At 45.0% G+C, this 15000-nt stretch overlaps 2 protein-coding genes across 8 annotated transcripts in view; one reads left to right on the forward strand and one right to left on the reverse strand.

Moving 5' to 3' along the window:
* Window positions 1–6202, forward strand: part of LOC310820727 (protein phosphatase 1H-like) — a 29790-nt gene extending 23588 nt beyond the window's left edge. The window contains exons 9-11 of the mRNA XM_083692498.1: window positions 1226–1377; window positions 2183–5961; window positions 5998–6202. Coding sequence (XP_083548624.1) covers window positions 1226–1377; window positions 2183–2330 — 300 coding nt within the window. The 3' untranslated portion in view covers window positions 2331–5961; window positions 5998–6202. The remainder of the gene's footprint in view (window positions 1–1225; window positions 1378–2182; window positions 5962–5997) is intronic.
* Window positions 6203–12749: 6547 nt separating this feature from the next.
* The window catches only part of usp15 (ubiquitin specific peptidase 15), a gene marked incomplete at its 5' end in the record, with an annotated part of 18550 nt that continues 16299 nt past the window's right edge, over window positions 12750–15000 (reverse strand). For all 7 annotated transcript variants that reach the window (XM_083692154.1, XM_083692155.1, XM_083692151.1 and 4 more), the window contains 4 exons: window positions 12750–13222; window positions 13594–13682; window positions 14102–14205; window positions 14519–14668. In XM_083692154.1, coding sequence (XP_083548280.1) covers window positions 12917–13222; window positions 13594–13682; window positions 14102–14205; window positions 14519–14668 — 649 coding nt within the window. In that variant the 3' untranslated portion in view covers window positions 12750–12916. The remainder of the gene's footprint in view (window positions 13223–13593; window positions 13683–14101; window positions 14206–14518; window positions 14669–15000) is intronic.

Here is a 15000-nt window from a genome sequence, read left to right on the forward strand (position 1 = left end):
ATTACCGTCTGAGTTCACCCAGGGTTCGGCAGACGTTGGCAGACGTTCTCTTGGTTCTCTTCATCCTCAACTACAGTGCCAACCGCCCCCCCCCCCCAACCCGTTCCGTCCCCGTCCCCGTCCCCCCCACCCCCCATACCTCTACCACTTCTATTGAGTTGAATGAATATAAAAATAAACACTGCATGTGCTGTTAAATATGCATGAGACATGTCAGTGTAATGTTAGCTTTCATCACATGGCATACTTCAGGTCTGTGCCTGAGATCAAAGAGAGAGGGGGGGGGGGCGCGGGGGGGGGGGGGGGGGGGGTTGGTGATGCACAGTGCACCAGACGGATTATGTCATGGCATTGGTCAAATCAAGGTCATGTGATGGGTAGTGTGGTCGACCACAGTGGGTCATTAACGGCGACCTTGATCATACACGCCCCCAATACATGTTGGCAGGAATATAATAGAGTTATATTCAGTCAGATTACATGTTATATAACCTTGTCCCCAGGCTATTGCAGACAGCGCATATAAGCCTGGAATAACAATGGCTCAAACCTGGCCTTAGTGCGAGTGAATTTACTGAGAAAAGTATTTGTTGTTATTTGATTTTCAGGGAATCAGACAGCTGTGAGGTGTAGCTCCAATTCAGAAACGTGTGGCGTGCAAGCACTGGGGGGGAGGGGCTGTGGGAGAGGATTGATGAGAAGCAAAGCCAATGGCCATGCACCGTCCGTTTTCAACACTCTTTCTATTGGCTTAATGAAGGCCAAGTTTGACGCGTTGGCCTACCAGACATTTTCGCGCATTTGGGCGGAAGTGTCTAGGAACGTGTCTACAGATTATATAACAGAAGCAGAGTGGAAGCTTTTTCTTGTTTTTCTAGCTTGTGTGATGTTGCACACATTTATCAGAATGTAGAAGTACTCATCCACTTCTCACAGTGAATGATGAAATCATCTGAGTATGTGTGTGTGTGTGTGTGTGTGTGTGTGTGTGTGTGTGTGTGTGTGTGTGTGTGTGTGTGTGTCCGTCTCTCAGCAAAAACGTTGGAAAAAAAAAACCTGCTTGCTTTATAACTATATTGAATTCAATACACTTAAAGACTAAGTGTACACTAAGACTTGCCTGTGTACCCAATCTCCTCATTTGTTGTTATTGTTTTAATTAACATTTATTTCCAAGTTAGTCTCATTGGGATAAAATGTATTTTTATTCCTGTGTGGTGCCCAGGTGAAGGTGTACAACCTGCCACAGTATGAGCATGGAGCCGACGATGTCCTGGTGATGGGGACAGATGGACTCTGGGACGTCCTCTCCAATGAGGAAGTGGCCGAATCAGTCGGCTCCTTCCTGGCCAACTGTGACCCAGATGACTTACACAGGTAGGCGCGTGTGTCTGCGCGTGCGTGCATGTGTGTGCCCGTGTGTGCCCGTGTGTGCGTGCGTGCGTTCGTGCATGTGTGTACGCCCAGTGCAATAAAACAAAAACCCATTAAAACCTCCTTTTCTCCACTCTCTCCCACACAGGTCTGTGTGTGTGCGTGTAATCACTGGGCACATCTTTTAAAACTCATCTAATCACCTTCCATCAAACTATTCAGTCATGACCGGTGCTTCATATTGAGTAAATGCAATGACTATCCAACATCTTGCAAATGAGACATCATTTTTGACAGTGACAATTTTAGGCATAACACTTCTCCTTTTAGCTCTGGTGCCATTTTGTCTGCGTACACCAGCTCTCTGTCCTTGACTGGCTGCATGTCTTGTTTAACCAGGTCATAACTGTAAGAGAGAATTTAGTCTATATTAAGGTTCGCACTAACCCCGTATTTTACAGCCCTGTTTCAGCTGGTATTTACTAAGAAACTGCCTGGTAACCGTGTGGTAACCAGGGTGGTAACCAGGGTGGTAGTTACCTCAATAACGTCACGACCATTGATACTGTAACGACCTGGCTGGTTCTAAATGACTAAATATTCTCAGTGTTCAGTGAATCTAAATAGACAACAGCGGTTGTAACGCGGTACATATGCAATGTTGTCAGGTTAGGATTCCACCACCCAGTACTTTCTAAGCATCTGCTAAAATAAAGGTACTTTCTAAGTAAGTACCTGCTCAAATAAAGGCTTACAGCACCAGGTGAGGTTACTAAATAGCTGAGTCTGCTCCTCCTGTGTGTGTCAGGTACACGATGGCGGCCCAGGACCTCGTGATGCGGGCGCGGGGCGTGCTGAGGGACCGGGGCTGGAGGATCACCAACGACCGGCTGGGTTCCGGAGATGACATCACCGTCTACATCATCCCCCTGATGTACGGCAACCGTCAGCCCTAGCAACCGCACCAGGGTTCCTAGACAGGGGCGTGGCACCTCAACCAGCAGTACTGTAGCCACACCCCTCTCTCTCTCCCTCCCTCCCTCCCTCTCTCTCTCTCTCTCCCCCGTACAAATCCCTCTCTCAGTCCCTCCTCTCTATCAGTGCTGTAAGTGATTTATAAGAAACGTCCCTCTTCAGCTGGGCCATCTTTTCTAAGAAGCCTGTTTTCTAGTGTCATGTAAAAGAGGCCAGTAAATGAGCAGGCCCTCGCCCCGCCAGACGCAGCAGTCTCGTTGGTGTGATGCGACTGGCTGTAAGGAACGTGGTCACATCTCCACCGATCCTTCTGGTTGGCTACGTTGAGTGTCTGTCATATTGCCTGCTCCTATCCTATCAATGACATGACAAGTGTCTCTGGGTCTTGGGGTTTGGGGCTAGAGGGTGGATTGGAGTTGGCAGCCCCCTCTCATGACCCCCCCCCCCCCCCCCCCCCCCCCACCCCAAAAAAAAAATCCTTTCTCTCAGTGCTGTACCGTAAGTGATATTCAAGACCCCCCGCCCCCTCCCCCTTTCATCTGCTGGTTTCTGGAGATGTTACAATGTCCCCTTCTTCTTCTTCTTCTTCTACTTCTTCTTCTCCCCTTTACGGGTGGGTATAAGCTTAGGATTGTGTGGTATGAACCCTTGTCATGTGACCTGAGGCCCTCGTCATGTGATGCTGGACTGTGCTGACCAGTCAGCTTGGTCTCGTGCTTCGCCACAGTGTGGCTTCAAAGGATTCACTTCCTGAAGTATTTCTTCTACCAGTTCTAGTGATCGACCAAGGTGCGGTGTTCAGGTGTGTTCTTGTCTTGTTGTACTCGACTGACATTGGTTTCTCCTTCCTGAGCAAGTTAGATGAAGTTCCTCAAAAGGTTTCACTCTAGCTTAGCTCTCGCCTGGATCAAATGAGAGTGGACTTTAACAGGAGTTAAAGCGACGTTAAGATCTTGTGATTTGAACTGCAATTGCATGTGAAGAAAAAAAAAGGTGTGAGACTGAGAATCTGAGCAAGGTGCAACGGTCTACTGGACTGGTTTTGTGTTTCTTTGGCTTGATCTTGTCGATGTTTTTTTTCCCATTGATGTCAAAATGGTAATGAAGAATTATGAATAGGAACTTCAACTGTATTGTTTTTTTCTTGTTTGTTTTGTTATGCATAATGTACTGTACACAGACAAATTCTTGTAATGAATGAAATCTTCTCTGGCCTGTAGTTGCAGTGCACAAAATGTTGTCCTACAAGGAGATGGAGAAGTATGTTTATTTTTATTTCTTAACTAAATCACCTTTGAATTGGTGGCAATCAGACCAGTCAGATGAGGTTGTGCCTATCAGAAGCTGTCCCCTCGGTTGACTATCATGTAAATATTCCTCCAAAAAAAGCACTGAATCACCTGGTGCTCTGGGCCCAGGTGTAAACTGCTCTGGGCCCAGGTGTAAACTGCTCTGGGCCCAGGTGTAAACTGCTCTGGGCCCAGGTGTAAACTGCTATGGGCCTTGGTGTGTGATACAGTAGCTCCTAGATTCAAGAGAAGTCAAACAAATGACAAGGAACCTTAAAGATCACACCCTTACTGACAGCAGTCTCAAGGCTCCATAGTCGTTAAGATATGGATATATTTTTTTGCTTTCTTATCTCATCCCTTCATTTGAAGAGAACTGATTTATCTGTTGAGTGGTCGACTCTGGTCGTTTATTTGAATGGCATGCTGCTTTGGGAGAGAACGTGAAGATGGTGATGGTTTTGACTGAACCCAAAGAAATGAGTACTCACTCATATGAAGAAGTGAGTATTCATTCATATGAAGGAGTGAGTATTCATTCATATGAAGAAGTGAGTACTCATTCATATGAAGAAGTGAGTACTCATTCATATGAAGGAGTGAGTATTCATTCATATGAAGGAGTGAGTACTCATTCATATGTGCCCTTCAATGCATATTTCACTTATCTCTACTGACAATGTATTTTCTCAAGATCTGACAATATTTGCAAATGATAAGTTCATAAAAGTGGTAGTAATTGACATATTTTTCATACGGTGCAATCATTTTTCTTTTTACATACATTCCATGACAAAAAAAACAACCTTATTTTAATAAAAGAAAATCTTGTAGAGTATATAACGTATAGTGTATTTCATGTTAAATTTGAGATTTAGTGACGTTGTCACCATTGATGTCATACTTTACTGTATCTACTGTTTCCTTTCATGTCCTGTGCTTCGTCTTCTCCTCCCCCATAGAAGAACCCTTTGAAGAACCCCATAGAACCAGAAGTGTTCCACAGAACCACAAAAGGGTTCTTCAAAAGGTTTCTCCTACGGGTACAGCTGAAGAACCCCATAGAACCCGAAGTGTTCCACAGAACCACAAAAGGGTTCTTCAAAAGGTTTCTCCTACGGGTACAGCTGAAGAACCCCATAGAACCAGAAGTGTTCCACAGAACCACAAAAGGGTTCTTCAAAAGGTTTCTCCTACGGGTACAGCTGAAGAACCCCATAGAACCAGAAGTGTTCCACAGAACCACAAAAGGGTTCTTCAAAAGGTTTCTCCTACGGGTACAGCTGAAGAACCCTTTTTGGCTGGACAGTATGCAGAACCTGGAATGGTGTGTACTGCTATGAGATGCTCTCTGGTATCGGAGAATGCTATGTGCATTCGACCCCCCAGGTAGTATCAACTCAAGCTAGTGAGTAACCCCACTCATGAGCTTCTGCGTTCCTCATCTCATCTCTTTTGTATACGTCTTTTGGACATTATCATATTCAAAAACGTTGTTATTGTTTTTGGGAGGAGGGGGTTGAAAGACACCAAGTGGGGGAGTGGGGTGTATCTGCTCTCTCTCAACAGCGAACAGGAAGGAAGACTGGATTACTGAATTATAACACTGTTGCCGAGTGTTTCGTCCTTAATGAACCTGTGGTATGAATGCATGTTTTACGTGCTTAGCCTTTCAATTAGCCGAATGTGAAAGAATGAAGATGTGTTTATTTTTTATCATACGGTGCCACCCATACCTGCGCATGGACGTTAACTCAGGTTCTTGAAGTGGAAAACGGAGGACTTATTGGATTCGTGCATTGCTGAAGGCAGTGAGTGAACCCTTTGATATATAAAAGTATTTGTTCTAATTCTTTTTTTTTTTTTAATCTTCTTGAGTACGCTGTAGTGAAAGACGGACGTTATCGGTGTACACACGAGGTGTACTCGCCCCTCCCGTTGCTGTAAATTAGCCATTGCTGTTGTTTTGTTTTGTTACCAATCGTTTCTCTCGAACCCACACCCCTTACTTGTGACTGACAATAGGAAGGGATGGGGAGTGGAGCCTCCCTTAGGGTGGCACAGTGGGAATGTCTTTAGGTGTATATTTATGGAAAAGAATGAAGGAGAGTCGTGGAACTCACACAGAGGCTTCGCTGTGTCTCTCTACCCTTCTCCCTAAAGTGGGCACTCATCCTCATCCCCCTCCCCCCCCCATGGATTTAAAGGGAATGGACTGGAGTAAGAATGGGAAAGAGGGAGTATCGACCATGTTATGTTTACACCAATGAATTCCCTTTCAATCCATGTGTGTGTGTGTGTGGGGGGGGGGGGGGGGGGGGGGGTAAATGAGGGCTCACTTTGGGGAGAAGGGGAGAAGCATTGGACCGTAGCTTCTGAAGATCTTTTTGGTGGACCGACGTCAATTCTACCCTCAGTTTTCTCTTTGTCAATGTGAAATGTACATTTTGTAAACAAGAGGTAACTTATGAAGTCAAAGAATATTTTTAATGTTTATGGTATTCATGTGCAATGATGACTTTGGGGGAAAATGTTTACCTTCAGTGTTTTTTCTTTTTCCAAAAATAAAAAAAAACAAAATTAAATGTAATATGATTGAATGTGCTTTTATCTTGCTTGCTCATTACTCCAGGGATAATGGCTGAACTCAAATACCCCTCCATGCAACACAAACAGCCTGCAATGTTGTATGAGAGGACCTGTATTGGATTTGGAGACTGGTAGCACAAGCCCAAAATCAATAGTCCCAGAAAGCATTCAGTTGCAGTCCAAATCAATTACCAGGCCAATCTATCTGGAATCGCATTGAAATGGCAGAGGAAACCCCCCCCCCCCCACACACACACCCCCCACCCCACAAAAAAATCAATGATGTTGCACTTTGCATTCCCAACTGCACTTGAGGAGTGAAAAATCTACATGTTAGGTCAATAGGTTTCTCGGAGGGAATTGCCTGAGGGATTTTGACATGGAGGGCAGTTAGTCAGACCTTTGGCTGAATGCTTCTGCAACAATCAATATGGTTTTGCTATCAGTCATTTTGCTATCAAACATACTGGTCTGGTATCATAAAGAACAGGCTGTGTAAGTTATGTTTTCTTTGTCATAAGGACTGAATTATACACATATACAGTACCAGTCAAAAGTTTGGACACACCTTCTCATTCAATGGTTTTTCTTTATTTTTTATTATTTTCTACATTGTAGATTAATATTGAAGACATCAAAACCATGAAGGAACACATATGGAATTATGTAGTAAACAAAAAAGTGTTAAACAAACCAGAATATGTTTTATGTTTTAGATTCTTCAAAGTAGCCACCTTTTGCTTTGATGACAGCTTCGCACACTCTTGGCAAGGTGTGTCCAAACTTTTGACTGGTACTGTACAGTCCAGTACACAGGACAATACACCTAACTCCCATGTGCAGTACATGTTTAAATATATGCAAATCTAACTCGGCTTGACTTTAAGGAGAAAACATGTATATTCCTCTCCTTTCTTTTACAGTGACCTCTGTAACTGAACTCCATTCAACATACAGGGAACCATCTGGTCGGACTGAACATGTTATTTTCAGTTGTGATTGAATGGCCTTGACATGTTCCCTCCTGTTCTCCGGTATTCCACCATCAAAACCACCATCTCTCCTCTCCTCTCCTCCCCTCCCCTCTCCTCTCCTCCCATCCCCTCTCTCCCCTCCTCTCCACCATTCACCATTCCTTTTCTTTCTCTTTCATCCTTCTCACACACAGCTTCACATTACCACTATAAAGAGTGTTTCTTCTCAAGGTCACTTAGTGGTAGGAGGGTTGAATCTCTAAACTCTTTAGAAGGTGTGTGTGTGTCTGTATGTGTGTGTCTGTATGTGTGTGTGTAAGTGGATTTCCATCTATTTGTAAGCATAACATAACTATAGTTCCTGGGTGGTATAGTCTATTCAAATACACAGCTTGTGTAGTAACACAAAATACGTCCCGTCCTCTGATGTTTCCAGAGGGCACCGAGCTTGATTCCCTTCACCTTTGTGCTCCTCATCCTCTCCTGTTATTGGGTCTGGCTGATCTGGCTGAGACATTATTTAAAAAACAGCATGTTTATCAAGTGATGGTTTTATCAGACCGAGATCAAGACTAATATCTAAAAAAAGGACTTTCAAGAGATCCTTTGGGTCCAAGAAATTGGCCTTTATAGAACTGTCATTATGACCAACACTAAAATCAGCTTGGAGATGATAACTTCCCCTTTTATCACAGGCTGGATTTTATCACAGGTACAACATGTACTAATATGTATCTTTTTTCTCTCCTTTGATTATGAAAAAAGGACAGAAATACAATAAATAACCAGGAACAAGTATACCACAGATTTAATTCTCCTTGTTTGTTTGTTTTTTAATTAATTCATTGGGAATGGCACAAAAAACAACAAATTGCTCTATTCAGTTTTTGAGCCTGGCCTATATATATATATAATACACACACACGTTTGCCTAACAAATAGGCTATGCACAGTACAGTAATGGATTACAACGACGTTGAAACAACACTTGGTGGTAGTCTACAACTCAATATGATCCACTCATGTTTTGCTTTGATCAAGGAAGAATCCGGCTCAACGTGTGCCGCACATCACCAGCGCAGGCAAGGCAGTAGCTTGCGCAGTCAACTCCACAGCAGGCAGTGTCACAGCCTGACCAACAGCACAAACTACTACCTCAGCCTGAGCATAGTGGAACTGACGGCCATCAGTGGCTTCTTCACCCCTTCAGAATCTTCTTAGTCCAAATGGATGATTAATGAATTTGAGGTTCCATGTGGTCACTCTGTGCGTAAAAGCGTAGCTCATGCGTAAACGTCTTTAAATGCCAAGAAGACCCCACCCAAGTCCCCAAACCCATGCGTCCCCCCTCGCCCTCTCCCGTCCCATAGTCTCACCACCCACCCTGCCCCTCAAATGACATGCTATATTTTGTCTCGGGTAAATTTGTCACAGCTGGGTACATAGATTGTAGACATGCAGTGGTTTAGAGAACTCAACAGATTAAAAAAAAAAAAAAAAAAGAAGAATAATTAAAAAAGATAACAATTGACTTTAGTAGTAATAGAAATACGTATATGCTGTAGCGCTTCACAATCGCATTTTAACAAGAAAAGCATTTTTAACAGGCACGTTAGACATTATCATCGATGCGCGTGATATGACACCGAACACCCATAACGAGCACGTGTATACCTACCTTTTGCCACTGCTGCAAATCAAAAAATATGCGACATAATTAACAGACAAAATACGCTTTCGAGCGAATGTATTATAAATTAAAGCAAAGTTCTATCAGTCCAATAATAAATACAATATAAACCGACTGACAAAACAAAACCTTGAACTGACTTGGCCTATATTTCTCCATCATGGTACAATTGTAACCGTGTGTGCCACCACGGTCCAGCAAAACGCTAAGCTACGCAGTCCGTATACAGACTATCGGCGAATAGGTTACAGGTTTAACACTCCTCTGTTGTATAAAAAAAAAGAAAAGAAAAAAGAAAGACAGAGAAAAGATGAAAGCAGGTAAAAATGACCCACCGCATTCATTTTCTCCTATCCATATCCATAGGTTAGGTGATCATCATGCCTCTCGCACGGGCACATTCCGCGCGGTATTGCCGCATATGCATCCTCTCCCAGTGAGACGTGTGGAAAATGAAGGGAATATGCGATCAACTGTGGATAAAATTCGCGGGAAACGTCAGACTGTTCGTAACACCGCGCACCATCTCCATTGGATTGTGGGAAAAGGAGTACTCTGTCATCTGCAGGCATAGGCTAGTCTATTCAGCACACATTTTCGTCGTTTTTACGGGCTATAAATAAAGTAGGCTACAGTATTTCATGTTCTTACAGACGCCTATTAAAAGTTGTTCTATTGGGAAATGCACTGAACGGTATAGCCTGAAACAAGCAATTGTGCAATGAGCCTTCCCCAAATTATGCAGACTGAAAACATAAGCAAATGAATTATGAATTGTTCTCTTTCATCCACATGTTCTTCCCATAATCCTAATACTGCAAATATAGACTATTGGCATAAGATTCATCCTCTCCTCCATTTCCTTTTCTGCTCTCTCTTCCATCTATAAATCCATTCCCTGATTCTGAAGGTGACGAAGTTAGTTGGTCCAAATTCTTCGTAGCTCCTTCCATTAATAAAAGTGTTCCAACATGTTTTACTGTACAATGTTGCGTGAACGATTCTGTTACACCTTTATTAACCACAAGAGGCCATGTAACTCAAATGCTGAATCATTCTTTTCTCTGCCGTTCAATGACATTCTCATCCACAGGAGGGCGCTAACAGCCCATTTGAGTGTTACATTTAGCAATTCAGTCATTCCATTCATTTATCGTTAATTCCCCTATACTCCCTCCGCTTCATAATAAAACAACTTCAATTCACAGACAGAGAAGACTGACGGAACGGACGACGGGCTCATTGTAACGCATTGTAACGCATGGAATGGAACGAGGAATTCCTCGTTCCATTCATGACAATGAGGCCCGTCCTCCGATTTCTACCTCCGCCAGCCTCAGCACACAGAGGGAAAAGAACAAACAGACGGAGTCACAGAAGGCTTTACACAACTTTATTGAAGTTTGTGTATAAATACACATGCACATTTCAAATGTAAACCCAAGTGAACTCAAGTGCAGCCAAACCTGGAAACCCCCCCGCCCGCCCCCCCCATGTCATGCAAGGATGTCTGGATTAACTTTACAAAAAAAGTCCAAACAATAGAGCATCCTTAAAAAGAGCCGTCAACCCCAGAAGAGAACAGGCAAGACTTCTGAACAAGTGGACTAAAGCCATATCCCCCGTACATTATCCGTCTTGCCAAGGTCTTAAATACATTGTTTTATTAAATGCTTACATATAAATAAATAAATTTATCAAATGTGCACTCACAGAGTGAACTCTTATGTACAATATTGTATAGTCACGTCTCACTCAATCAGGCTGATCTGTAGCTTCCCAACACCCCAACACCCCCACCCCCACCCCCTCCCTGACCCACCCCCTTCTCCAGAGAAAGACCACTCTCCATGCTCCAAACACTGGATCACAATGAAGCTTTTTTTCCCTTGCAAGAGGACACATACAGCAGTACCCCAAGTATTTCTAGAGTTCATATCAAAGGCAATGACACCTCACTATTTTTACCCTCACATTCAACCAAAGCAAGAAAGAGAAAAAAAGAAAAGAAAATAAGAGGCGAATCAAGAACTCCGGCCCGACGGTGAATCGAAGGCATCGTTCAAAGCATCTGCTCAGTAAACAGTCCTTCAGCGTACATTCCTGCCCTTGTGTTGAGTTTTGAAAAAAATGTGTTGATTTCCTGATGTAGCGGCTACCATTCGTTGATGTTTCTGTAGTGACAGAGTGTGTGTGTGTATCTAAATGTGTATGTGTGCCTGCATGCGTGTGTCAAAGTATATGTGCACGCATACACGTGTGTGTGTGTGTGTGCTTGCTTACACGTGTACTGTATGTGTGCGTGTGCTTGCGCTTGCTTACACATGTACACGTGTACTGTATGTATGTATGAGTGTGTGTGTAAGGGCCATGCAGACGGACAGTGTGACGTAATGTGCAAAGAAAAGGCTACAGTCTGAGATTAAGAGTTTAAGGCTGAGGTGATCCAAACAAGAGAAGAAGGACATCTAATGTCTCACCACTGTTCATAATCTCAACGCGCCTCTGTAGAGTGAGAACGTACAGGAGGTGGGGAGGGAGAGAGAGAGAGAGGAGAGAGAGAGAGAGAGAGAGAGAGAGAGAGAGAGAGAGAAAGAGAAAGAGAAAGAGAAAGAGAAAGAGAAAGAGAAAGAGAGAGAGAGAGAGAGAGAGAGAGAGACTGACTCCTGGAGCCCTGGGCCAAATCTCAAAAGTCTTCTCTTGAGAGGGTCTGAGGGCAGCAGGAAGCTAAGAGAGACCTCCTCCAATGAGTGTGAAGAGGAAGGACATCAACGGACGCGAGGAATCGAGGAAAGACTGGAGATTTGGCCCCCTGGTAAAGCTATAGAATGTGGCAGAATCGTGACAGCCCAGTGAGACGGCTTCATGAAGCGAGGAGACTGCAATAGGGACCAGAAAGAAACAAAAAACACACCTTAAAAAACATAAGGCTTGTTTTTATCCGTTGTTCTCATACATTGGTTATGTGTCTAAAAAAAAAAAAAAAAAAAAAAAAAAAAAGCAAGGTCACAGCAGCACGTTTTGACAGACTGTTTCGTTTGGCTGTTTTTTTTTTAGTTTTCTTTTTTTTTACATTATATAAAACGTCACTCCTAATGCTCCACACAAAGCACAACTGTCCTGTATTGTAGATGCATTCACCACTGGCTGTTGTTTTGTTTTAAAGGCAGCTTTCAAAGCGTATTAACTGAGAGGACCCTCTGAGAGTAAATACAATTGCAGTACGTGTGGCACTAATATATACGATTCTATATAAAACTGGGGGTGGTGGGGGAGGGAGGGAGGGAGGGAGGGAGGGAAGGAGGGAGGGACTGTGCAACAAAACAAGGAGGACAAGTTCAAAAGGTTTCAGCGCGTCATGACAACCAAGATAATTCAGTGTTCATTCAAAATATTTACAAGGCCTAACTAAATAATTATTATGGTAAAATGATGATATGTCAACGCATCGCTCTCAAAATGTGTATATATAAAACTAAGCAGGAGGGAAAGGAGGGAGGGAGGGAGGGAGGGAGGGAGAGAATCAAAGCACGACACCACTGACATTCTCAGAGTTGATACTGGAGCGTGTGTTTGCAGGTGATTCCTACAGCGTCTAAATTAGTCAAGTTTTGATTCACGTCCATCTCATCGTTCGTTTCAGAGCTCGACACTTTTCCCAGGAAGTGAGAGAGAAACCAAAAAAAACAACAACAAAAAAACCCCTCATCTAAAGAAAGGAAGCGGAGAGTGGACACACCGTTACCGGACGGCCCACAGAAGAGGGTCCTGATTGCTTAGCGTCGAGTGTTCCAGGCAGCACGGTCTTTAGACCCCCCCGCCACCCCCACCCCCCCCGCCACCCCCCACCCCCCGCGGTTCTACCCTGCTAGCCCGTTCGTTCCGTGTGGTACTGGATTGGACCGGACCGGACCAGGCCGGGTCGGAGTGCGGCTTTCTGCGCGCGCTGCTGTGTGTCCATATGGCTTTGGATGAATATCCCCTGTCTCACCTCGTCTCTCTCTCTCTCTCTCTCCACCCGGGTCTCAGTTGGCCTTCATGGTGACATCGCGACTAGACTGCTCCTCTTCCTCCTCCTCATCCTCCTCTTCCTCCTCCTCTTCCTCCTGGTTGTCATTCTTATTGTCGTTGTTGTCGTTGACGTCCTCTTCGTCACTCTGTGCCGTGGCTCCCTGAGCCGAGGTGCTCCTCTTCCTCTCCTCCTCCTCCCCCTCTTCCTCTCCGTTCTCCTCTCCGTTCTCCTCTTCCTCTTCCTCGCGGTCCAGAGCGAAGTAGCCGGTTCCCTTCACCGTGTCCTGGCGCTGGTAGAACAGCACGTACCCTGCTTTGGACTGGAAACACACAAACGCAAAGACACACACAAACGCAAAGACACACACAAACACAAAGACACACACAAACGCAAAGACACACACAAACGCAAAGACACACACAAACGCAAAGACACACACACACACACACACACACACACACACAGGGTAAGAAGTGTTACTCACCAACACAAGATCACCTGAACTCAACATACTTAGCTACAGTACTTTACAAACTACCCAGTCAGTGAAAGACATTCCATTCCATTCCATTCCATTCCATTCCATTCCATTACACGGTAAAGTAGGTCTAGACTCATTGTGAAATACGACTACAGCACCGGGCACCGGGCTCTGCTGGGGCTGTTGATGTTGAAGCCTAAGGCGCTCACCACTATTTGATCTTCGTTGGCAGGAGATGCACTGCTGTCATCAAAGTTGTACCACTTGTCATCGTCCTTGTTCTTGGCATAAGCCGTATCTGAGGGTGCCAGAGATAACACCAGTCATTAACAAGACAATGTGACTCTTCTTCAAGGGTGCTCGCACGACAGGAGATGGATTGGAAGCACAATCTCTTTCCGAGGATCAATGTACTGAAGGAGTACTCCTTCAGCTCCCTAACCTGAGCACACTGAGGTTAATTAAGAGTCTGCTAAATGACTGGAATGGTGATACTTGACCCTGGTTCCGGAGGGCCGCAGTGGGTCCAGGTTTTTCTTTCAGTCCCGGCCGGCCTAATGGTATTATCACACCTGGCTGAAGGGATCAACTGATCTCCAGAAACTTGGTGAGCTGAATCGGCCGTGTTTTCGTTGGGAGGAAAAAGCCTGAAATCACTGCGGCTCTCCAGGACCAGGATTGAGGATCGCTGCACGAAGGAGGTTAAAAATGACTTACAGTGACCTCCTCCCATCCCTCCGTAGTGGTTGGACACGGCGATGAGGTCATAGCGACAGGGCCCGGCGTTGGGGTTGATGAGGAACTCAGACATGTCCAGGTCACTGGAGGGGGGAGGGGGGACACAAACGACGACTCATCAGAACGCACACAGACAGAGAGAGCCTCTCCCACAGTACAAAGGTCACTTTAAAAATACATTTAAAATTAATGTTATTTTCAAATTGTCATTCTTTTGTCTTCCTTTCAAGTAGCAGCTAGCGTCCTGTCACGCTTGCTCACGCTACAGTAGAGCCCCTGACCCTTCTGGGCCATTGTGGCTCGTACAAATGCATGCAAGGCTTACTTACTGCTCTTCCCTTTAAGTACAAAGAGAGTCCATGTAGGTCAGACAGAGTTAGAGTGAAGTGACTCTACCTGAGGGGGAAGTCCACCAGGGAGTCCAGCTTGTCCCTCATGTACCGGCTGTAGGAGAAGCGCTTCAGATGGACCACCAGCACCGGGGGCAGGGACCACAGGTCCAGCTTCTTAGTGGCCTGCTGGTGCTCCTTGCAGTTCGGACAGTACCTGAGACCACACACACGCGGGGACACACGCGCGCGCGCAAGCACGGACCACGCGCAGGCGGACACACGCGGGGGCGGACGCGCGCGCACGGGCGGGGGGCGGACACATACGCGGGCGGACACAAACACACACAGAAAACACACACACAGACAGAACACACACACACACACACACACACAACACAAACACAGAACACACACATGAATGATGGAGAAATATCATACCAACACCAGCTCAGAATAGTCTCAAGTGGGATAAGTTTACATCCATTTACCAATCAATCAATGTCCCACTGCGCTTAATCAAGGTCCATGTGTGGCGTGTAGAGTGTG

Source organism: Argentina silus, assembly GCF_951799395.1.
Source record: "Argentina silus genome assembly, chromosome: 20".
Lineage (NCBI taxonomy): Eukaryota > Metazoa > Chordata > Actinopteri > Argentiniformes > Argentinidae > Argentina > Argentina silus.